This window comes from Pelophylax lessonae (assembly GCF_965119305.1).
Source record: "Pelophylax lessonae genome assembly, chromosome: 2".
NCBI classification, from domain to species: domain Eukaryota; kingdom Metazoa; phylum Chordata; class Amphibia; order Anura; family Ranidae; genus Pelophylax; species Pelophylax lessonae.
In genome coordinates, this window is record NC_138769.1 from 295,543,865 (window position 1) to 295,570,000 (window position 26,136).

General features: G+C 40.4%; 1 protein-coding gene across 1 annotated transcript; it reads left to right on the forward strand.

Annotated features, from left to right (window-relative positions):
- The first annotated feature begins 208 nt into the window (after nucleotides 1-208).
- On the forward strand, nucleotides 209-16,978 carry INAVA (innate immunity activator). Its single transcript, XM_082244396.1, has 9 exons — nucleotides 209-284; nucleotides 2,771-2,895; nucleotides 6,624-6,746; nucleotides 7,460-7,661; nucleotides 9,341-9,397; nucleotides 9,504-9,693; nucleotides 12,581-12,715; nucleotides 12,803-13,250; nucleotides 16,539-16,978. Exons 1-9 carry the CDS (start codon nucleotides 230-232, stop codon nucleotides 16,629-16,631), a joined length of 1,428 nt encoding a protein of 475 aa, XP_082100522.1. The 5' UTR covers nucleotides 209-229; the 3' UTR covers nucleotides 16,632-16,978.
- Nucleotides 16,979-26,136: the final 9,158 nt, after the last annotated feature.

Here is a 26,136-nt window from a genome sequence, read left to right on the forward strand (position 1 = left end):
GCTGTCTCACTAATCAGAATTTAAACCTGTTTACACACTAATTTCTGAAAATTTTCTTTGCACATGTTAAATTCTGACAATTTGACCCCCCCCCCCCCCCAGTGCATTGGATGAGCACTTTTGTAGTATACAGAATATATGTACGTGTAAGGTTCCTCTGTGGTCTGCCTCATAAATATTTATTTTCACCTTGATTGTTTCTTTCTAGAAATTCCAATAAACATTCGCCATGGGAGTCCAAGAAGAACCAAATGACAGAGAAATGGACTATATCATCCAACCAGGTGACTACACAAATGTATAGAAAACCAAATCCAACAAATCTAGTAGGAGATCTCATTTAGGCTAATGCTGGTCATAAATGCCTAAACCTCACCTCTTTTATATCAATTGTGTTGTCATGCAGTTAAATACAATTAAATAGGAAAATACCTTTTTAATAGAATGTTCATACCTATGTGTTGCATCACAGTACATTGAGAAAAAAAACATTTTGAGCACGTTGACTTGCAGTTTGTCATTCAAGTTACTTTAAAAGTAGCCTAAGTGCAAGGTGTGCAAAATGCACGTGAGCGTACCTCACAACCGTTCACATTCGCTATGAATGCTGAGTATCAAGGAGGGGAAGACTCCTTTGTGGCACAGTGGTATGGCCATATTGCTTTAAAAAAAAAAACTACACTTTTTTCAAGCACAGGAGAGTGCTGTACAAATGTGCTCTGTTGGCTTCAGGGATCTGTAAATGGGCAAATGCAATTAAAAAGAATGAGGTTGAGAACATGAGAACAAAATAAAAAGCTGGAAGAAGAGCCCAGTCATGTGACCTGTCGTCCCCCCCCAAAAAAAAAAATCACAAAGCTTTTTGCTGCAGCCTATATAATACTACTAAAATAAGCCTTGCGGACTTCTTGATCCCATGCCTTTTAGAGGACACTTTGCATTTTCTCTATAGGTGCAAGGTGTTCTCAAACAAGACAGAGAGGCAGGGGTTCCCCTTTAAACACTTTACACAGTGACCTAAATGCTAAAACTTATCCTGACACCTTCAGATATGACAGATAATGTCATTTCAGGTCAGTAAGGGAAGATGACCTCTCCAACAGGGACACCATGGCAGTAAAAACCTGACAGATTATATACAGTAGCTCTTCCATACATAGGTAACTCCAATAAATAAAACTGGCTATTAGTTATTGTAACCTAAACTTATCCCCTAATCTCATTAACTCTCAAATGCTGGACTTACTTTATCTGCACTGAAAGCATCAGTGAAAATGCAACCAGAACTGAACAGGAATGCAGTGGTATGAAGCACTTGGCACATAAGGTAAAGTTAACTGATTTTTTTTTTTTTATCTGCCCAAAATTTTAGCTTTACCAAAATTTAAGGCATCACGATCTGTATAAATGATCTATTACTGTACTACCTTGGAAATCGGGTTACTCAGAGGAAAATGTATAGCTATTCCAATGTATTAGGATAGTGTTCTAAGATCATGATATTTCCTAGGGTAATCTAAATGAGATAGAATGTAAGAGGCAGTTTTTCTTTAGGGGAACTTGCCACTTGTAAACACGAGTTTTGAAGTAAGTAGCTATTAATCTAATATGTATTAAATAGACCAGTGATGGTGACAATCATGCCTGTTTTCAGCAGAAGAAACTTATCTTAGAAGCCCTATTCATTTAAAGCATGGGTGTCCAACCTTTTTGGCTTCTCTGGGCCACATTGAGTGTAGAGAAATTTTCTCGGGCCGCATATAAAATATATACTATAGTTAAGGTATACAAGTAATAAAATGCCACCGCGTCCTTCCCGCATTGCCTGCGGTTCCGGGCCGCAGGTTGGACATGCCTGATTTAAAGCCTCACAAGCTAAAGATTGACTCTATGTGCGAGCATTGGTAAATGAATCCTGTCTAAATACTGTCCTAATTTAGCAAACACATCTCCTGTAAAACCGGCCATACATTAGTAGATTTTCATTTGTATGAAAATTTTTCAATGTATTCAATTCATTGACAAAAAGGTAGTTCGAAAGAACTTCAAAATTTAATTTGCATTTTGCATTTGATTTTGGAATGAATGTACTTGCCCCAGCGAAAAAAACACACTTTTTTGGAGATTTGTTCTTTCAAGAAAAAATTTCCATCCTGCTCCTTTAAATTTTCTCATCACTGTGGATGAAAATGAATGTTGATTTGACCCACTAACTATTTAAAAAACTGAGTATTTTTTTAAAAGAAAATTACAATGAAATTTTACTTGTGCATGGCCAGCTTAAGACGGTAGATCTGTTAAGCATTAACTTACAGCTTCCAAGCTGTTGGTAACCAGCTACAATGGGTAATGTATATTGCTTTTGCATGGCAAGAGCTAATAGCCACAGCAAATATGCACAGTGGGAAAACAAATACCACCAGTTACCAAAGTTTTAGTACTCTTTAAATACTATTTGAGCTCTTTGAGATTTAAATTTGAACAAATCTGTAACTGTCAAAGGAAGTAAAAGTGATTGTTAACTTCCTGTTTCTGAGTTCTTATGTAAGTGACCACTAACTTCTTTCAGAAGGAAAACTACAGTAACACTGTAAACACTGGTTAAACCTGCTTTTTTATCAGTTTTCCTTTGTTTTATTTAGTCTACACTTTATTTCACTTACCATTACTTTCTTATATCCTTTAGGTTAATTCCTTTATTGCGTCCTTTAATCAGAATGTTAATGACATGATTTTAAGCGTTTGTCTTATTTGTTTTTTTGTCTTTTAGTTCCTAGCTCTCTGCCGTCTTCATGTAAAGAGCTGACCCAAGCAATGCGCATTCAGCAAAGTTCACTGGAAAAGAAAATGCAAAGCTGTTTGGATGAACTACGTCAGATTTGTTTGCGTGAGGCTGTAAGTCACTTGTCATAAATCCAGATTAAAAAAAAAAAAACCAAAATTTTTAAGCACATTTGCTAATTACCATTTAAAACAAAACAAGCATGCACTAGCTTAAGTCAATGTAAATCTAAAGGGCCGTACACACTTGACGAAAATCAGACGAAATATCCTCAGATTTTTCTCTGTCTTCTCAGCGTTCATTACCGTTTTTAGTCGACAGTGCATAAATGTTCACGAAATTTCTCGTCCGATTTTTCTTTTTTTTTACACATTTGTTCCTAGACTTCTGGGTTGTCAGCAACTTCAGATCATGCGCAGTCTTTCTTTTCCGATTTTTCACGGACGTACTGCATACACATTAAACGAAAATCGGTCGTCTGGGGACGGACGAAAAACATTTTTGTGTTTGTCCCTCCGTTTTTTTTCGTTGAAAATGTCGGCATCGGCTGCTGAAAGTTGTGTACACACTAGGCGAAAATCGGACGATTTCACATCGGGTGGGAATTTTCGGCAGATTTTCTACTAGTGTGTACCTCACTTAAGCCTCCTGCTCCTAAAAACAATGACTGCCATCAGGCATTTTTCACCCGCCGACTCTGAAAAAGATATATCAGTCCCTAGTGTTTTGCTCAGACAGCAGTGACTAATATGAGTTTATGCTCAAGCCCTTCTGTTCAACACGTTTCATCAGAGGACTTTCTCAAGGGAGACTCAGATATGCATATGGCTTAATAAACTGGTGCCACTGACATTATATGTGCGTATAAAAGCATTTTAGATTTTAAATTAAATTGGGGTGCTTTTAGCAGTACATCACTATGTGGGGTTTTATTTACTTTTGCATTACCTAAGGAAAAAAGTCGATTGGATGGACAGTTAACAGATGGATGGGAAGATATAAAAAAAAGAAAAAAGAAGTTTCACCTGAATATCTAGTAAGGTTATATACCTCTGCTGAGTTTATTGGTTGAACGAAGGTGTTGGGCACAGCATCGCTTGATGTGCTCTTCACGGTGGTTTTTAAAGCCATAAAGAAGATTCATAGTTGTATCTTATACTTAAAGACTTTTATTTGATACAATTTAAGACTGATTCAAAGTAAATACACAGAATAATATTTATGGTTTAAAGGGATTTTTTTTGAAAAGTTGTTGAAAGATAAAATGATTATCTACAGTAAGGGTCCTTTCACACGGCCGCTCTGCTGCTTTAGTCCGCTGCGGGACTTTTTTTTTTTTTCCACAGAGCGGATGACATTTCTGTCATCCGCTCCGTGTGCCTGCATATCATCCTATCCGTTTGCGGATGATATGCGGACATAATGTAAGTATATGGCACTGCGGATGTCAGCGGATGACACCGCTGACATCCGATTTTCCTTCCTTTCCGTTTTTTACACGGAAGGAAAAATGGGGTTCTGTTCCATTCGTAAAAACGGAACAGAACTGAAAGGAGGAAAATCGGATGTCAGCGGATGGTATTCCGCTGACACCCGCAGTGCCATTCACTTACATTATGTCCGCAAATCATCTGCAAACGGATGGGATGATTTGCGGACACACGGAGCGGCCGTGTGAAAGGACCCTTACACCATTTTATGATATTAGGATCTCTCAAACACGATTACATTTTATATGCTAAAACAGTTGGAATTTGTTCCCCTAACGCCCACCCCACAAAGCCAAATTTAAATATTACAATTACTTTTTATTTGTTCTAAGCAGTAAAAGGCTAGCATCGTGTGGTCTGGCAATGCCCTTGTCATTTTACAGCACTACTGTGGTACAGTGAAAAGTGTTTTACAAATGAAATAAAGATGCTTAATTATATTTGTGCATTTTTTGTGATACTAAAAAAAAGCAAACAAAACACATAGGGGAGGCAGGATTTAATTAGGGCTGACTAAGGGTTAATAATGTTTGATTTTATATTATTTTTTACTTGTAAACTTGTTTCAGCTGAAGTCGTATATACAGACAAGGATCATCCCTTTAATCTACATATAGTTAAACTAAGTAAATACAATGTAACAATACTGTTGTTACTTTATATTTCTTTGACAGTTGCAGACACTAGTTTAAATTTACACTGGAATACAAAGAAAGTCTCCACTGTCCTCTTGACAGCTGAAGTTTGTGGTTATTAACTACTTGCCGACCGCCGCAAGTAAATTTACTGCGGCGGTCAGCCCCGGCCAGGCAGAGTGACGTTAATTAACGTCACTCGCCTGTCACTCCTTTTAGAGCCAATAGCGGGCGAGCGCGCGCCCGCTGAGGCACGCGCCCGCTGAGGCACGCGCCCGCCTCGGCTCGTTCACAGAGGAGTGCGGGCGTGTGACCGGCGGACCCGATGTCCGCCGGTCACAGTACGATCGCCGGTACAGCGGGAGAAAGGCAGAGCGGCTTATGTAAACAAGCCGCCTGTCATTCTCCCCTGTGTAAAAATGAAGATCAGACGGTTCTACTACGTAGAACCGTTGATCTTTGTTTTTACACTAGGAGACCTGTCCCTGCACAGTAAGAATCACACCCCTAGGACACACTTAGCCCCTCCCTGTCCAATACAGTTAACCCCTTCCCTGCCAGTGTCATTTTTGCAGTAACAGTGCATATATATAGCACTGATTACTGCAGTAATGTCACTGGTACCCCCAAAAGTGTCAAAAATGTCAGTCAAGGGTCCGATCTGTCCGCCGCAATGTCGCAGTACCGCAAAAAAAATCGCAGATCGCCGCCATTACTCGTTAAAAAAAAAAAACCCCAAAAATGACAAAAATCTTTCCCTTTGTTAGTAAACGCGATAACTTTTGCGCAAACCAATCAAAATACGCTTTTTGCGATTTTTTTTTTTTTTACCAAACATATGTAGCGTAAAACAATTTGGCCGAAAATGTTAAAAAATTTTGATTTTTACATTTTTTTGGGGGGAATTTCATATAAAAAAAGTGAAAAATATTGTTATTTTTGCAAAAATTACGCTCTTTTTTTGTTTATAGCGCATGATCAAAAATTCGCACAGGTGATCAAATACCACCAAAAGAAAGCTCTGTTTGTGGGAAAAAAAGGACGTCAAATTCGTTTGGGTACAGCGTCACACGACCGCGCAATTGTCCGTTAAAGTCACGCAGTAAAAAATCGCAAAAAAAACCCTGGTCAGGAAGGGGGTAAAATCTTCCGGGGCTTAAGTGGTTAAAGGCAGGGAGGTGGTGGCAGAATAAAATTTTTAGGGCATAGAAGCTACTGTATACCTTAGGAAGTAGTTGAAGCTTTTTAGAGAATATCTTCTATTCCCAAAATTCTGAAAATGTTAAAATATAAAAAAAACATGCATCACATTTTCTCACATTCCCATTTAAAATGAAATGTGCAAAAATGCAATTAAAAATGCATCATTGGAAAAATAGGACGCGATCCGTTGCTAAAATGTTTTTCTCCACTAATGCATGCATTTTGTGCCACATATACTATATATCATTCAACACACTGAAAATAAAAATACAATGAATGACATCTTTTTTTTTTTTTTTCAAAAAAGTTGACCTCTTTTTAATAGCTTGCAACATGCTGGCCTGCTGCTGCAGCTGGAGAATATAAATCTAAAGATAGACTTTGATTGTCGCAGTGACCATATTATCAGGATTGCACCAGCATATAATTGGTTCAGATTATTTGGGTGATTAAAGATGTTCTTTTAAGCAAAATATTTAATCAAAAAATACTTTTCTTTATATTTCTTATTAGGAATTGACAGGGGCCCTGCCAAAGGAATTTCCCCTTAAGCCTGGGGAAACGCCTCCAAAAGTCCGGCGAAGAGTTGGAGCGTTATTTAAATTAGATGAAAGAACAATTCACTGTCATGGAAAAGTAAGTAGAACCAGTTTTGTGTTTTAGCATTTGGACATTCCTTTCTCCATGCTTCAGACCCACCCTAGGACTTTGCAAATACTGAAATTGTAACTTTGCAAAATAGCAGTAGTTGAAATTCATGGTTAAAGCTGCATCTCTCAGTGGTAAAAGCACTAACTATGTTCCGGGGCACAAAAAAAAAATAGGAACCTATAATATGTTATGTACTAAACACATTCATTTTAATAAAGATTTTTACAATGACTGTATTACTCCTAGCGATTTTATATTTTACATTCTCATCCCTTTGTGTCCACGTTCCTGCAACAATAGCAGTGTAGCAACGCAATAACACAAATGTTAATAACATTGCACAGTGTAGATTCATTGTATTTCAAATGAGTGAGCACACTTAAGTATTTCTATAATGACTTGCTTTACAATTTTGTGCATTTGTATTAACATTTGGGAAAATTATTTTTGAATTGAGCAGCCCATTCTCATTGGCTTAGAGTGGGCAATGCACATCTGTACTTAGACATCATGCTATCCTAGGCATACCAGAATTTTTGGATAAGCTCTAATTCTAGAATGAGGTTTTGGAGGTTATCTTGCTAAATTTGCTCACAAATATATATAGGGTATGTAGGATGTATTATGATAAAACAGGATATTATGATGAAACAAAATGGACAGTTTATTAAGCATCTCACATCTAATGGTTTTCTCAGGATCCACTTGGCTGTCTACAAAGGGATCTGGCATTACAACGGCAGATAACCGTGGCTGCACGTCGTCTATATAAGGAAGAGTCTGTTTCTCGGCAAGTTAGGCAGCAAAGGAAGGCAGCACTGAAAACAGCAGAGCAAAAACTTAGTTTTCTGGAGAATAGACTAATCCAAGAGCAAAGCCAAGAGAACCTGCACACAGATGGTAAGAGAAGAGAGACAAACAAATATTGCTACCTACAACTGAAGTAGAATTTGCCATTTACAGAAGAAAGGTCTAATAGAGAAAATTAAAGTAGCAGTCCAGGCAAAACCTAACTAACGCTAAACTTGCTCTGTGCCACATTCTAAACCTAATCTATCTAACCCTGTAAAGCAAAAATCACTGTACTTGCCTATTCTGCAACTGATCCGGTCTGGTCCCAGCTTTAGCTGTCAGCAGTGGCTTCGGCATGAAGGCGGGTGCAGGAGAGGCATCCGACAATGAAAGCACAATAGTAAGTCTTTGGGTGGCGTCATTTCCCAGCCATTTCACAGCCGTTGTCAGTCCTCTCCTGCACAGAGCTTTTGCCGCTGAAGACAGTGGTGTATTTAGGTTTTGTGCTGCCCTAGGCCTGACTAAACTTGTGCACCCCCTAATTTAAATATGACCCCCCCCTTCCTGTAAAAGCCACACCCCTTCCTGTTTCTGACCCGTTCTGTAATCTGTAAACCACAGACCACAACCCCAGTGTATCAGTGCCCATCAGCGTAGCCTCATCAGTTCCATAAGTTCAGCCTCATCAGTGCCCATCAGTGCAGCTTTATCAGTGCTGCCTCATTTCTGTCCATCAGTGCAGCCTCATCAGTGCAGCATATAAGTATAGCCTCATCAGTGCAGCATGTCAGTGTAGCCTCATCAGTGGCCATAAATACAGCCCCATCAGTGGCCACTAGTGCAGCCTATCAGTGCCCATTAGTGCAGCCTAAGATATTTGGACTTGTGTTTGCTGCCACTGATTGTAATTATAGGAATAATTCACTTATTTGTATAATAAATAGGACGTCCATAGTCATTATACAAATAAGTGAAATAATCAGTGTCAGCAAACACAAGTCCAAATATCTTATAAGATAGGAGTAATCTTATAAATCCCAGTGACATATTGCAATATCACATATGAGGTGAGTAGGTCCAAAATATTTTTGCCAATATAAACAATTAAAAATCTTAATATTATATGATGCAATTCAATATGCTTGCTCAAGGACAAGAATGTTTAAAGAATTTAAATTATATTATTGTCATGATACCTGCCATACTTGGGGGTGGAGGAGGGTAGGCAGAGCAACACTTATTAGCATTGGGGGCCGTCGGGCCAGTTGTATTAAGTGTGGTCAACGGCCTGCGGTCTGTCCGAATGTCCTCACCCACCGGTATTATCATACCGGCAGGTAGCAGTGAGAGCGCTTTATGTGGGTGCCAGACTTATTTGCCTCCTGGACCCTGCCTTCTAGCCCAATTTGCCCCATAAGACAGGCACTATACTAAAAGTGTAGCGCAAGCCGGTGGGGACCCTTTTCGTGCGGAAGGCGGGAGGAGGCTTTTTTTTTTGTTTTTTTTGTTTTTTTTTTTTTTGTGCGGGGTGCAACTTTTTTTGCTGCCCCCCTGCAAAGTGCCACCCTAGGCCTGGGCCTTGTTGGCCTAGGCCAAGATACAGCACTGGCTGAAGACCGGACCGGATTGGCTGCAGAATAGGCAAGTACAGTGACTTTTGCTTTACAGGGTTAGATAGAGTAGATTTAGAATGTGGCACAGAGCAGGGTTCGCGTTAGTTAGGTTTTGCCTGGAGTTCTCCTTTAACATTTTTGACAGTGTAAGTATTTTTATCTGTTCTCTTTCAGACAGTAGCAGTGCATCGGAATCTAGTTCCCTTTCTGATGTCGCAGCATTGGGGGAAGGTAAATGGAATAAATTGAATTACTCAACTGAGTAATTATTATTTTGACAAAGACATTCCTATCTATTTATACAAATAACTTTTAACTTCGTTTGTCTTTATCCAAGATGACAGTCTGCAAAGAGTACAAGTCAACAGGCCCATGCGACCTCAGACTTTAGAGGGATTGTGCCTTGTGAGGACAGAAAATGAAAATGACAAATCTCCAATACAGAATAGCCCCTGGAGGGAGTCCAGCCTAGACCTGCCCTATGACAAAAACCAGAGAAGGTTGTGTAACTCCCAAGGCAGTAGCAGGTAAGGGAATAACACAGAGTAGTCCTTGCATTTCCTGTGCTCTCCTATTTGTGTGTCGTACATTTGTAGTATACTCAACTGTGAAGCACAAAAAGAATAATGCTTCGTAAAAAAAGAAAAAATAATAAATAAATCATAATATTAAAGTGTAATAAAAACAATCAAATATATTTGCAACTTACAAATAATTAAAGGTAGTGGCTGCATTAGTTTTCTTTTTCACCTGGTGAATCTGCCAGTAATATTGGGTGTGACGGTACTCTCCGTCACTGGGAGTGATAAACAGATACTTAATGGTTTGGATTGCTTCAAGTGGGACAGTAATATTTGTCAGCCATTTATCTCAATAAATATGTGAGGACTATTCCTGTTTGATTCTGAACATGTTCAGGACTGCAAGGAAGCCGTATACTGACGGAAGACCACAAGTACAGTGTGGGTCGGAGGTTCTGTTACATTGGGTGTCTCCAATTTGGATAGAGGAGCAACAGACACACATTTGGACAGCAGCATTTTCAGTCTGAGATAGGGTAGTGTTTGATGCACTAGCGAATTAAGATGGACTTGACTAACAGATTAAAGCTGTACTCCATATAACAATTTTTACGCAGTTACATCAAGTTTTTTTCTTTTATTTCCTTTTGGGATAAAGGTTTTATAAAAAATGAATAAAAGCTGCCCATTGTAAGCAGTTTTAAATGATTTGTCCCCATCCTCTAAATGCCACTTTTGCTGGACAGCTTATTCTGGTAAAGGATGTTAAAAATTTAACAGACTTAAAGAAAAAAAAAAAACAAATGCAGCCACAACATCGAAGAATTGGTAAGCTGCAATATATTACATTTTTTGTTTTTGGCTTTAATACCACTTACAGTCTAGAGAGATTATAGCTGTATTTGTACACTGCTTGGATCTTTGAAAATCAAGGTATACTCTGAAAGCTTGTCCTAAGAATTTAACTGTTAGTGCAACTAAAAAAGTATTGACAGGACTCAAGTCTGTTGATACTATTAGGTTTTCATTGCATTCTCCTTGAATAAAGGTTCTGTCTTTTTTTGTCAGTAAAGGTGTCCATACTCTCCTATCTTAGTAGAGGTGCAGACACTGCCTTTTATTTCTAGCACTGCCCATTCAGTCTCTGTTCTAAGGAACAAGAAACCAATTTATTATGCAGGGATTGATACAGCGCTACATTATAAAGCACTACACGGTACTGTAAATGCAGTGCTTATGTCTAAAGTTATATAGATTAGAAAATACAACAATACTGGTGGGAAAGGGACCTTGCTCATATGCTTTCAACAAAATGTCCCCTTCACAATATAGCAGTATACAATAAAAACACAGATTAATCATTACAAAAGCACAACAGGGCTGACTTCGCAATACAAAAGAGATCATGATTGTGCTATAAAGTGGCCACATTTTGTATTCTCCCTTTCAACCAGCTGGGGGGGGGTTTACTCTTGCCTAGATTCTCAAACGTTTTCCTGACTATCCTTGTTTTTTTTTTTTTTTTTTTTTTTTTATAGTAAAAGCATGTTGTTTGTTTGCAAACCTCAATAGCTCAAGCTAAATGTAAGCACAACTGCATAAGTCAGAAGTGTGATTTGTTCTCTGTCTTTTCCCTTCTATCTTTCCTGTTTATGTGGCTCAATACAGAGTTTATTCCAAGAGGGTTTGCAAGTAAAGTGCTTCCCATAGATAATGCTTTCATACCTGTATCATTGGTGCACTGTTTTCTTTGTTTTGCCTTCTGTGTCATTGGGGAGATTTACCTTCTTTTCTGGTCCCACAGCCAAAGTGAGAGGAAATCCATGCAAATTAAGAGAATCCCTTGAAACCCCCTGAACTAGTGCTTCCATTGGAGAATTTCCCCTCTAATACTGTTCTGGGGACCTTTAGTAAAAACCTAATAGATATTCTAATCCCTCTTCTCTTTGTCCACAGCTAAAAAAAGTTGTGCCTTTAGTTATACTTTAATATAATGTTACATAGTTGGTTAGGTTGAATAAAGACACTAGTCCATGAAGTTCAACCTGTGGTGTGTGTGTGTATGTGTTTGTCAATAGTAAATCGCATATCCCTGTATGTTGTAATCATTAAAATGCCCATCTAATAGTTTTTTGGTAAACAGTTAAAACCGTTAAACCACTTTTCTTTCAATTTCAATGAATGGCCACGTGTCTTTTTAAACTCCCTCCCACTGAAAAGTTTTTACCCTATGCTAAGGTATTTGACCGTTAAGGTATTTGAGTATCACTATCATATCTCCTCTCCAGTGTCTTCTTCTCCACAGAGAATAAGTTTAATGCTTATATTCTTTCCCCATAACTGAGGTCCTCCAGTACTCTTCTTAGCTTTGTTGCGCTTCTTTGAACTCTTTCCAGTTGTTCCAGCACATCCTTGAGGACTGGTGCCCAGGACTCAATGGCATTCTCAAGATGCAGCCAGACCAGAGTCTTGTATAGTGGAAAAATTATGGTTTTATCTCTGGAGTAAATCCCCTTTTTGATGCATGCTAATATATTCTGTTGGCTTTGCTTGCAGCGGCTTGGCATTGCATGCCGTTGCTGAACCTGTCATCTACTAGGACCCCCAGAACGTTTTCCATCCTGTATTCCCCCAGAGGCTCTCCCCCAGCGTGTGACTTGCATTCATATTTTTAGCACCCAAGTGCATTACTTTACATTTTTCAACATTAAACATATTTTTTCCATGTAGTTGCCCATTCAATTATTTTACTGAGGCCTTCTTGTAAGGTTTTCACATCTTGCTGTGCAGTTCTTTTGTTGCTTAGCTTTGTATCATTAGCAAATATTGAGATTGAGCTGTTTATCCCAGCCTCTATGTCATTATAATGTTGTGTTTCTTTTTATTTTTTCAGCAACAGCACCCCAGCAGTAACCCCTGTATCAGAAGAATCATTTGCAGACAGTGTTCTTAACCTCAACTTGGCACATTTAGGCTTACAGGATAGCCCAGAAAGAAGCAACAAAAGGCTTGTGTCTTATTCATTGAGGTAATCATGCTCTTTGTTTCATAAAAAAAAATCCTCTATTTCTTTTCTGAAGCCAGAGACCTCATTTAATGTTACTTTCTTCTGCAGAGTTCAGAGTATCCCAGGAGATTCTGATTTTCGAGGTCGAACAATGTGTCGAAGAGCGACGAGTTTTAACAATTCACAGAACAATAACTTGAGTACTCTTTCATTGTCCAATCCAGTTTACCTATCCTCCAATCCACTGTACACGTCAAACTCTTCGGAGTCACTATTGGAATGCTCTAACCCTCAACCCTCCTACAATTTAGCATACTGTCCTTTAACACCAAAAAGTAATGTTCTTTTGGTCACACGTGCGCCATCTGTAAGGGAACCTAGTGTCATATATGGACCTTCGAAGTCTGAAGTTACGGAAGAGTTGAGATTTTGGCATGCCAGAGCACGAATGAGAGGATCCGATGCAATAAGACCAAGATCTTTAGATAGGAAAGGAGCTGTAAGGATTCGCAGAGGAGTATCTTGGAATCATGCTTTAAGCTCACAAAAAACACAGGTAACTAACTGGTGATTTTATAGTACTGGCTAAATATTGGTATACTTGTATTATGAAGTTGACATCATGGCTCCTTAGATCAACATTTCTCAACCAGGGCATGGAGGCACTCAGGTGTGCCATTTTGGCTTCTCAGGGGTGCCATGCTGCATCTCGTATTTTAGCACAGTGCCAGGTGTTTTCATGGTACAGGTTAGCAGGCTGTCACCGAATGGAAACGCATACTGTAGTGCATGCTCCAAAAGTGGTAGTAAAAATTATCTGCTATTTAATGGAAACACATAACTCTAATCCAGGGTGAAGCCAGAACGCCCCCTGGTGGATTATTCTGGCTGCTGTGAAATATTTGCTGTGGAGACACTTGTATGCTTAAAAATAATATATGACTAATTAAAGGTGGGAGGTATTCAGGGCAGTCCCGGCATTCAGAAGTACTGTACATGAAAGCCTGCCTCTGTTTATCTTCACCACCTCTTGTCCACTGGCATGCTGTCACAGCTGAACTGTGGTGAAGATTTGGAGGTAGGTCTCTCTTGTGAAAAAAATGTGTGTATGTGTGGTGGGGGGCGGGGGGGGGGGGTCTTAGGATCCTTTAAGTGGTTTTCAAACTTTGTTTATTATTATTTTTATTTATTTTTTGTTAAAATAGCAAGCATGTTATACTTACTTGCTCCATGCAGTGGCTTAGCACAAAGTAGCTTCTTTTTGGGTCCCCCGCCAGTGCTCCTGGCTCCTTCCCCTCAAGCAGTGCCCCCAGAGAAAGCCACTTGCCCTGCTGCTCTATGCATCCATAAGACATGTAGAGCCACGGCTTGCACCTCTCCTCATTGGTTCACTGGCTTTGATTTACAGCAGTGGGAGTCAATGGGCTTCCGCTGCGGTCTCAACCAATGAGGAGGGAGAGTACCAGGACAGCTGAGGCTATTGTGAACATCACTGGATCGGAGGAAGCTCAGGTAAGGATTGGGGGGATGCTGCACACATGTTTTTTTACCTTCATACATAGAATGCATGAAGGTAAAAACTCTTCAGACTTCAGAACCACTTTAAATTAAAGGGGTAAGGGGGGCTGAGGATTCTGATGTGAAAGGAGAGGATGGACTGAGGACACTCGTGAAAAAGTGGGGAGGGGGGTCGAAATGAGGACCCTGAAAGGGCCTGAGGACTGTGAAAGGGGGGAACAGAGGATTCTGATGTGAAGGGGAATTAGGAACTCTCATGTGAAAGGGGGGGGCTGACGTTCTGATGTGAAGAAGGGAGACTGGGAGTTTCTGATGTAAAAGGAGGGGGAGTGAGAACTCTGAGGTGGAGGGGGGGGGACTGAGGGCTCATATGTGAAAGCAGGGGAGTAAAGACCAGGGGGGTGGGGGGGTAAGGACTATTTTTTAAAGGGGGAGGCAGAGGCTTCTAATGTGAAGCATGCATCAAAAAGGGGATTTAGTCAAAGGATAAAATGATAATCCTCCTACTCTACATGACTCCAGTCCAGCCCCATCTTGAGTATGCTGGCCAGTGTTGGGCACCAGTGCTCAGGAAAAATGTGCTGGAACTGGAAAGAGTCCAGAGAAGGAAAACAAAGTGAATAAAGGGACTGGAGGACCTCAGCTATGGGGAAAGAATATGTAGCATTGCCCCCTTGAGGACTGATGGATTTCACACTTACGGGTCCCCCTGGGTTACCATTAGCATCCTTTAACATTAAAAGTCTCTCACTTTACTTCTTGGCTCATTCACTAACAGTCCAGGGGTATGTAGTTGTTTTTGTGTTTTATTTGATAATTAGGGATGCGAGAAGGGAATAGCGGGATACGCCAAATTAACTATGCACAAGATTTGAGAACTTGTATCTCTTGGTACAGCCAGGCTGTTGATTCACCTGGCCACTGAGGTGAATTTAGCTTTAAGTCTTTTTCCCAGAGGACTGGGTCTCCAGTGTCTCCCCCTCCTGGACCTCTGGGTTCAGCTCCATTCCTCTGGCCCTCAGGATGACCACCTGAGGCCACGTGCCACTGCTACAGAGGAGGAGGCAGCTGCCACCCTCCCTCTGGGACTCTGCTCTCCAGCCAAAGACCCCACAGCACATGTGCTCCTGGCTTTTATACAGTATCCCAGAATGCACCGAGGCGACCTGCCCCTGCCAATCACAAGGACTGTACCAAAGCCTATGCATCCATTTGTCAGGTTTCCTCCCACTGTCCAACATGCCTCCCTATTGGACCAGTGTGAAACTTGTAGACATAATGAAATGCATACTAAGCACCATGAGCAGACCTCTCTCTAATAAGCAGAGAGCAATATAGATTTGCCTCTGATAGGCAGACAGAGCCAAAAACGATACTCTTTCACTAGCACCTACCTAGGAGGGTGCTACAAATACAAGCATTGAATTTATTCTCTCTGGAAGGGAGACGCTTGAGAGGGGATATGATAGCGATCCACAAATATCCTTCGGGTGACCATAGCCTAGGGGAAAAACTTTTCAGTGAAAAGAAGTTTAAAAAGACACACAGTCATTCACTGAAAATTGAAAAGAAGCAGTTTAACCATAATCCCCAAAAACGGATCTATATTGTTAGAGCAGTAAGGATGTGAAATTCTCTTCCATGAGCAGTGGTATCCGCAGGGAGCGGATTGATAGTTTCAATAAACTATTGGATGGGCATCCTAATGATCACAACATACAGAGGTATAAGTTTTACTAAACACATTCATACACACTAACACAGGTTGAACTGGATGGACTGGCGTCTTCTCTTTTTTTTTTTTCAGCCTTACTGACTATGTAACGAAGTAACATTTTAGACTAGGGTGCCTGAAAATTTGGCATATTCTCAGAGGGTGTATTGAATGAAAAAAGGTTGAGAAATCCTGCTCTAGATACACCTAAATTATGATGCCTTTTTATACAAGGGCTACACCCTGTGTCTTATGATAATATTAGTAAAAGCCACTGCTAGATAGGAGACCGCATGTGATCAGCTTCGTATGCAGGACACACCCAGAGCATGATTAACAAAGTAAAAATGTTAATACTGCCAGCATCGTATTTGAGTTTTTGTGCCCATTTCCCCCACCTAGATAGCGTTTACTGTTTATGGCCCACCATTGTGTGCCTTGTCTTTCTCTCCTTTTTTTGTGCACCCATGGGGTTTGTATCCCTTCCTGCCCTATTTGCATCTATTTTTTCAGCTCATCTCTGCTAGCTCATACTGTACAAGTATCGTTTGAAATAATCATGTTAGTAATTGTTGTTTTCCTAACTCTTATAATCTCTTCTTGTGTACACAGCTAACACCTTTGCATGTGTTAAGGAGAACAGCAGAGGGGGCCCCCCTGCAATGGTACGATCCTGAAGAGGCACAGATTATAAGTCAAGTGTAGAAACCGAGGAAGTACAAAGAACAATGAAATCACATGGCCGCCCTTACCGTGTTTCTGCATTTCCTTGTCTTTTATATGTATTTCTTTCCGACAAGTCTATATGTTGTCAGTCTTGTTCTTTGTGTATAGGTCTCTTTGCTGGACAGAGAATTCTTTGTGATTTACAAAGGAGTTTACATTACATTGCAGAGCAATGTTACCGATATTAAAAAGATGCTACTATGTTTAAATTACATTGCACAAAATAAATATAAAGCTGCTTAAGATGAAGGGTGTGTATGGCAACCTAAGATTTATGATGTGTAAAATATGTTGTATTCCTAATATTTATTAAAAACAGAAACAAAGCAAGGTTGAATAAAACCAGCAAAAAAATGAGTCCCTGATAGCCCAGGCTTTGTGAATCCGCTACACAATGTTAACAGGTGCTTGATCACATATCGAACCAAAAGTCCATGGAGTTAAAAGTCATTAATGGCACAGGGTGAGAAAAAGTCCACCATGTAGGGCAGCCATCCAGAAACCAAAAGCCAGGGGTTCCACAGGGCTAAAACAAAGACAGACAGAGGCGCCTCTAAGTGTCTACACTTAGAGGCGCCTCTGTCTGTCTTTGTGAATCCACTAATGTTTGTGTACACAAAGATTTATGGTTTAGTGGATGAAAATATATATATATAACTATTCTAAAAAAAAAAAGTTCCCACCGTCCTATCCTAACCTGTTCTTACTTATTTTTGAATCCACTCTGGTCTGGTCACATGATCCCGCAGCTCTGTGTAAAGGAGCAAACAGCTGTGAATTCCGGGAGCCATGATGTCACATATAAACCAGGTACACGCGGGCCTAATGTCAGGAGACATTGGTCAGTAAAAAAAAAAAAAACGACTGACATTCGACCTGTCTGACAGAAGCCAGACCCTTTGGCCATCTTCTGTCGGATGTGCATGCTGGAAAACCAGAAGCTGACCGACTCCCAATCAGCGCTCTCAGCTAGTGGCAGAAAGCGCTGGTTGGAGTGTTCTGGCGGGGGTGCTGCCCCCCTGTCAGAACAAAACCGCTCAGCAGGGGAGATCACTGAACTAACCTTGCATGGTTGGTACAGCGGCTCCGATCGGAGCTGACTGGAGTTCAACCCGCTGGGTTATATGAAAATAAAAAATTGCAGTGTGTGCCCGGCTATAGGCTCAAATGGCCATGCCATTATCAGTGCTCTCTCTCGTTCCCCCTGCAGCAGATAGGCGATTTGGGGGGTTTAAGAATTGTTATAAAAAATGGAAAAAGAGATCCGCGCTTAGGATAAGTGGTATATGAAGATTGTGGGAAACACCACACTTAGCTGCTGCCCACTTCAAAAAATGCGACCCTAAAAGGGAAGCATCAAACGTATAAGTAAAGTGAGGAAGTGCTTGGCGCTGCCTGATGGGGTGTTCGGGAAATCTGATGCTAAAATATTATTGCGTCACTCCTATAGATAATAGTAAATAAAACACTCTGCAATGATATATCGTGTGTATGTATGTGCAATGTAAATACTCGTAGTGTAAAGTGGATTCAAATTCCTGTGTGAACAAGTTCTGTGATAATCATAAAAGATGAAAATTGCATAAAAGAGTGTTGTAGTGTGTATAAAGTACAAACTTTAAAAATATAAATAAAAATATAATATATCAGACTGCACGTTGGTGTAGAAGAAAAAGCAAATAAATAGATGTGTACAGACCTAAAGTGAACGTGTGCAGATTTGATATAATAAATGACAGTATATCTGTATTGTGCAAGCAATAAAATATGAATACTTAAGACTATAGAAATATTTTGGAAGTAATTGTGCAACAATAAATAAATAGTAGTTCAAAAATAAATAAATAAATATAGGTGTCAATCAATTCTACTTCATCAATAAGCAGATAATAAGTGAATGATATGATAGGAATGGAGCATAAATTAAATAGATATATACTCTATAGGATGACAATAATGGGTAAAAAATGGAATGTTGTCACAATCAATAAATATACATTAATATAAAAACTGCCAATAAATAAGTACAACAGTGCAAAAGTGGATAAGAAAGAACTGTGCAAATTTAGCAGAAAACACCGTGGATATCACTATGGGACGCCACGATAAATCAGTCCAAATATCATGCAATCAAGGCTGATGAAAAAAAGTCCTATATTGTGTAGCCCATATAAAATGGCTATGGTGCTCTTTTCTCTATGCCCGGAGTGCAGTGAGTGGGCCGAAGGTAAAGTGCTCCCCTATTCCTGGGGTCTTGCGCTTACCAGATTCCCGTACCCCTGCAGGGGTAATTAGCGGGTCGATATTGGGGATCCCCAATACCAACCCGCTAACTACCCCTGCAGGGGTACGGGAATCTGGTAAGCGCAAGACCCCAGGAATAGGGGAGCACTTTACCTTCGGCCCACTCACTGCACTCCGGGCATAGAGAAAAGAGCACCATAGCCATTTTATATGGGCTACACAATATAGGACTTTTTTTCATCAGCCTTGATTGCATGATATTTGGACTGATTTATCGTGGCGTCCCATAGTGATATCCACGTTTTTTTCTGCTAAATTTGCACAGTTCTTTCTTATCCACTTTTGCACTGTTGTACTTATTTATTGGCAGTTTTTATATTAATGTATATTTATTGATTGTGACGACATTCCATTTTTTACCCATTATTGTCATCCTATAGAGTATATATCTATTTAATTTATGCTCCATTCCTATCATATCATTCACTTATTATCTGCTTATTGATGAAGTAGAATTGATTGACACCTATATTTATTTATTTATTTTTGCACTACTATTTATTTATTGTTGCACAATTACTTCCAAAATATTTCTATAGTCTTAAGTATTCATATTTTATTGCTTGTACAATACAGATATACTGTCATTTATTATATCAAATCTGCACACGTTCACTTTAGGTCTGTACACATCTATTTATTTGCTTTTTCTTCTACACCAACGTGCAGTCTGATATATTATATTTTTATTTATATTTTTAAAGTTTGTACTTTATACACACTACAACACTCTTTTATGCAATTTTCATCTTTTATGATTATCACAGAACTTGTTCACACAGGAATTTGAATCCACTTTACACTACGAGTTTTCCCCACAAACAGAGCTTTCTTTTGGTGGTATTTGATCACCTGTGCGATTTTTACTTTTTGCGCTATAAACAAAAAAATAGCGTTTATTTTGAAAAAATAACAATATTTTTAACATTTTTTTATATGAAATTCCCCCCAAAAAATGTAAAAATCAAAATTTTTTTATATTTTTGGCCAATTTGTTTTCTGCTACCTTTGTTTGGTAAAAAAAAATCACAATAAGTGTATTTTGATTGGTTTGCGCAAAAGTTATTGCATTTACTAACTAAGGGAAAGATTTTTGTCATTTTTGGTGTTTTTTTTTTTAACAAGTAATGGCGGGCATCTGCGATTTTTTTTTTTTTTTTTGCGGGACTGCGACATTGCGGCGGACAGATCGGACCTTTGACATTTTTGACACTTTTGGGGGTACCAGTGACATTACTGCAGTAATCAGTGCTATATATATGCACTGTTACTGTAAAAATGACACTGGCAGGGAAGGGGTTAATTTTATTGGAGAGGGAGGGGTTAATGTATGCCTGGTGCTTACTGACGTGTGTGGGGGGAGATGACAGATCGGATGTTCAGCTATGCTGAACACTGCGATCTGTCACTCCCTGTCACTTAGGAGATCCGCCCGCTCTGTTTACACAGGCGGGCGGATCTCCAATCTAGATTCCCTGACGATCGGGGAAGAACAGCGGCCGCCGCCGCTCCTCCCCTGGCCCGACTCCTGCTGTGACTGAAAACAGCGGGAGCGCGCCTCAAGCGCCGCCTACAGGGGGAGGAGTCTAGCGACGTAGTACTACGTCACTAGACGATAACGAGCCACGTTGCTGCAGTAGCAGCAACGTGAGCAGACGGAAAGTTATTAACTGGTAATGGCGGCGATCTGCGTTTTTTTTTTTTTTTTTTTTTTTTTTTTTTTGCGGGATTGACATTGCGGCAGACAGATTGGACCCCTGACTGACATTTTTGACACTTTTGGGAGTACCAGTGACATTACTACAGTAATCAGTGCTATAAGTATGCACTGTTACTGTAAAAATGACACTGGCAGGGAAGGGGTTAACTTTACTGGTGATCAAGGGGTTAAGTATGCCCCTAGGGGTGTGGCTTGTGATGTAATCACAGAGACATGTGATCCTACATAGCAGGATCGCATAGCCTCTGTGATTACTTTAGTGAGAATGACAGACGGCTGTGTTTACATCAGCCGTCTGTCCTTCTCTCACTGCAGCGAGAGATCGCGAGTGGCCGGTGGCCATCGGAGCCGCTGGTCACAGGCACTGACTCCCCAGCCGATGATTGGGGGCGGGAGCGCGCCTCCGGCGGCACGCAATCGCCCCCTAGCTCCTCCCAGGCTAGAGCCGTACATGTACGGCACTTTGCCTGGGAGCGCCAGACTGCTCCCGTACAACTGCGGCGGGCGGTCGGCAAGTAGCTAACTGTAGCGCTCTGCCCCCTCCTCTGTGATACTGACAGATGAAGAAGGATTTTATCACAATTCTGCACTTTTTGAATGGATGTAGGGAAGAGAAGAGTGCAGATAAGGTAAAACTTATCTAGGAGGATTTGTTTCATCTCTGTGTTTCACCTGAGGCTATTCACTTCACTGGGTATATGAGAGGGTTTACAACCACTTTAAGCTATTCCTCCTTTATATATCATTCCCCAACAGACTTCTGGTGGCTGTAGGCATTCTGTACTGCGACTAGACAGTGAAAGCAGAAACCTAGACTGATGAACTCCTCTTCTTTCTTTCAGCATATCCTGTGTTAGTAAGTGGGCACTATAGTAAAACTAATTGGCTTCTTGTGCGGTTTCTCTCTCTCTTCCAGTCTAAGCTCTGATGTACAGTTTATCACAAGCAGCTGATAACATGTCAGCTTTAGGTACTTCCTTTAAAAATTATTTTTTTAAATTTACTTCTCCAATAAAGTGTATGATAAAGTAGGGAAAAGATTGAATTCCCTGTCTGATTTTTATTGCGGTTTGTGTTCCCACTGGGAAGATTCACCCTCATTACTGGTCTGATGACCATTGTCTTTGGTCGATAAAGTAATAGGAAATCCAAAATTTTCAACAAATGTCACAGTAGCAGGAAGTAAATGGAAATCTTTGCAACAAGCCGCAGAACGCAAAATAAAAAGCGGACGATCCGCTACTCTATCTATAACAGTCTTACCATCTCTCTACTCTAACCAAAAAAAAAGGAAAATATGGCTTTAAATACAATTTATAGAATAAAGAGCTGCATTAGTTTTATTATATCTGCCTGGATGTTACCCTTAATGAATTTCAATTAACACATACCTGCAGGGATAAGCGTTTCGTTTTTTTCCTCTGTGAAAGGCAGTTCTCAAAACATTGACATTGCACCAAAATGCGTAGGTGTAAAAAATACCCTAAAGGGAGAAGATGCCAGCCCTGGTGCCTGAAGTGTTACCATACAAATCAGCAAATCATTTTAATTGTGTTTTGTTTTTTTTCCATAGAATTAATAGACAACACACTAAAGCCCCGTACACACGTACCGATCGTCGGCCGACCGATCGGCCATCTTTTGTCCCCGGGCTGTCGTGTCCGCTGAAAAGTGCAAAAGACTGCACACGAATTTTGTCCGCCAACAACAGCCGACTGCAGAAGTGATGTCATGTGATGGTTAACTTTCCCTGTGTTTTTTCTTTTCTGAGCATGCCCAGTCTTGCAAATCTGCTGTCTGTCGGCCGAATTCTGTACTGACTGGCGAACAATCGGCCGTTCTGGTGTCGGCAAACAAAAATTTTAATGCTTGCATGACAGATTCTGTTCGGCCGAAAGTGCGCTGTCGGCTGTCGGAAGCATCATACTAACAAGCCGAAAATCGGCCGATCGGTCGCCGGCCGAATCTTTTCGGCCGACAATCTGCACGTGTGTACGGGCCTTAAAGATCTAATGTGCATGTACCCCTGAGGTGTCTTGTGTTAACTGGAAGTAATAACATTTTTCATAGTAAAAGGCAAAACTTTTGTACATTTTATTTTAGATAGAATGGAGAGGGATTAGAAGGCTTGTCAGTGTTTATTGCTGTATGTGCCCCTGTTAAAGGGATTCACCCTCTCTATTTGTCCAATTTACTATTATCATTGAAAATGAAAGTAAAAGAAAATCCCAAATTTTAGGTTGTCCCCAGAAAAGTAATAGAGGGCAAATCTTCCAATGTACACACTAGTTCTGGTGACCTGGGGGTCCCCAAGGAATCCCCCTAATTTGCAGGGATTTCTTCTCACTTCCTGTTTGGCTTTGTGACAGGAAGTGAAGGGAAATCTCCCCAATAGGACACCGATAGTAACAAAAAAAAAAATCTGACAGGGGTTATAACCCTGCTTTGCTCTATCCAAAATGAAAAAAACTTTGCCTATAGTTCTACTTGAAGTTTTATTGTATTAATGGACACTTTCACACCCACAGGAATGAAACATACATAAAAAAAAAAAAAACTTATCAAATATTTTGCCCATTTTAAAGCAAACACATTTTGCAACAGTGAATTCCAGCACAAATATCTTTCAGTGAAGAGGCATTGGCCTTCAGAGATTCCTGGTGTGGGAGCATACACACAAGGAGTTAAATGTACATTACCTTGAGGAAAAACATGGGGCTGTCATTGCTGACCTCCTTCTAAAATGCAAGTTTTCTGGCTTTAATACTTTTAGTCATTGACTTAAAGTATGAGAACCAGGAAAGTCCGAAGTTACCTGCATACCTAGAACCAGAGTGTCAATGTGACAGCCAGCTAGCATTTGCAGAGGGAGATATTAGCAATGACAGCCTCCAGGTTTCTATAGGAAATGTTTCCTTTAAAAAAGGGGAACTTAAAGGTTAGGTCCAGGTTTGGAAAAAAAATAAAATAAATGCACATATATTTGCTGCAAAAAAATGTGCATTTATTATTTTTTGCATATTAACCTGCAAAACATTGCAGCTGCAATTAGTGCCATTGTGAGTGCAATGCCAGGCTACTGCAGACTCTTTCTCCAGCTCTTTGATTATACTGAGGTACGGACTTTCAGTTGAAGCGCTGGAGGAAGGGTCAATGGACTATAAATGCACCAATGACTGCACTAATGTTCCATTGAGAACCACAAGTCCAATTACAGTGGGGGCAGAAGGGACTCCTGAATATAGATGTAATGTAACTGGGCGTAAAAGGTTAGCCTTTAAAGTAAGACCTAGCTTTCAATACTGGCAGTCCTTTACCAAATGCTATCAGCATTAATCTCCTGATGAAATCAATATATCAACAAAATCTTACCTTAACAGGCTTAACTGGTTCCTTATAGCCTACCCTTTCATGTGCAGTGGCTTGGGTGCCATTAGGGTTGCCACCTCATCCCTGTAAAACCGAACACATATTATTTACACAGGTTCTGTGGCTGATTAAGGTGGTAATTAAACTCACTTGGTGCCTTACCTGCATTAAATTGGCCTCAGAACCTGTGTAATTTATATGTGTTTGGGTTTAAAGGGATGAGGTGGCAACCCTATCAAAGGAGCAAAGGGCTGATCCACATATAATGTGTGAAAGGTAATAAACTCCCCTACTACTCCACAGCTCTGAGTCTGGTATTAAACGAAATTCCGAGAGAGTCCCATTATGCCAGAGAGGGGTAAGTGTGTGCATCGGGGGGTAGCCCATTTTAGCCATCACCACCGCCCAAATTCGGCCGTAATGATACAGCATGGAGTCTGCGTCACCCCCCCCCGCCACAACACCCCGGTTTCCTCTCAGAATTACGGACAGGGGGTCGTCAGTCACGTAGGACCAGCTCACGCATATATTTATAATTGATTGTACCTATTAGATGCCAGTTTAGTTAGCAAATAATAAACCATATTATGCCCTAAGTGAGTAGGGGAACCTAGCTCCTTTTTGCACCTGCTCTGGTACCCACAGCCACAGGCTTACTAGATGCAAATAATAACGTTTTTTGTATGGCACTTTGGGTTCCCTGGTTCATCTAAATCCTGAGCTATGCCTGCTGGGTCCTCTTCAGGTTAAATGAAAAAAAAAAGGGAACCAATTTCCCCATCCACATATATTAGATGTAGATGGGAAAATCACTCCACTGTGCTATTGTATTCTGCCGAGGGAGGCATTTAACCCTCCAGCAGAATACAAAGATAAGTGTTGCCGGCTATAGCTGGTGGCACTAATCATTCATGAAAGACCTGACAGGCTGGTTGTACACAAGTTGATTGATAGACCAACTTGTGTTCAACCAGCTAGCCCATACATGGATCAAAATTCGGCCAGTCTCTGCTGAACTTCCCGAATTTCAATCTGTGTATGACTGGCTATAGTCTTTAGAAATGAAACATTTATCCATGCTCCATTATGCATGAGGCATTGTTTACTGCCAAGGAGCTGATTGCTAAGGTATATATTTAAAGCAGGTGTCTACTTTACAACAATGGAAAGCAGAGATTACTAAAAGGCTCCTGAAACTGATCTACAACCACAGAGGTTGTCTGAAAAAAATTAAGAAAATTTAAGGTATATGGCAGGCAGAATCTTCTATTCTGATGTAGCGCCTGCGTGATTTTGAACAGTGGCTCTTATGTGTTTAGGTCAATTGTACTGAGGCTGCAATGCCATATACTAATTTGTGATTTTGATGTAATGTTCACTTATAATGCATGGAAACAGCAATTTGCCCTGCATATGTATTTGAATTAAAGTGGTTGTAAACCTCTGACATGAAATATGAACAAAGCATGTCCCTCTGTACTTGTCCCATTTAAGAGCACTAAAGCCCCGTACACACGTACTGATCGTCGGCCGAACGATCGGCCGTCTTTTGTCCGGGGCTGTCGTGTCTGTTGAAAACTGCAAAAGACTGCACACAAATTTTGTCGGCCAACAACAGCCGACTGCAGAAGTGATGTCATGTGATGGTTAACTTTCCTTATCTTTTTTCTTTTCTGAGCATGCCCAGTCTTGCTAATCTGCTGTCTGTCGGCCGAAATCTGTACTGACTGGCGAACAATCGGCCGTTCTGGTGACGGCCAACAAATATTTTAAAGTCTGCATGACAGATTCTGTTCGGCCGAAAATGCGCTGTCGGCTGTCGGAAGCATCATACTAACAAGCCTACAAGTGAGAGAGAGGCTAAATTACTGAGTACTGCGTATGAGCTCACCACTTTGAGCAATGTGGTAGATGAATTACGTACAGACTGTGAAAGTTGGAAATCTGAAGCCCAACGTGTCCAGCAGCAGCTAAAAAGAAAGAGGCCTGTGTGGCAGAATTACATTCTTATTCCCAGAAACTAGCCAATGAGGTGAAGGCTCTTATGCAGGGAAAAGGAGATTCTGAACACAAGAGAAAAAAAGTAGAGGC

Coding starts and splice junctions, on each gene's coding strand:
- INAVA (XM_082244396.1), top strand. CDS start 230: ATGGGAGTCCAAGAAGAACCAAATGACAGAGAAATGGACTATATCATC. Junction 6,747..7,459: donor CAATTCACTGTCATGGAAAA/GTAAGTAGAACC, acceptor TGGTTTTCTCAG/GATCCACTTGGCTGTCTACA. Junction 13,251..16,538: donor TAAGCTCACAAAAAACACAG/GTAACTAACTGG, acceptor TTGTGTACACAG/CTAACACCTTTGCATGTGTT.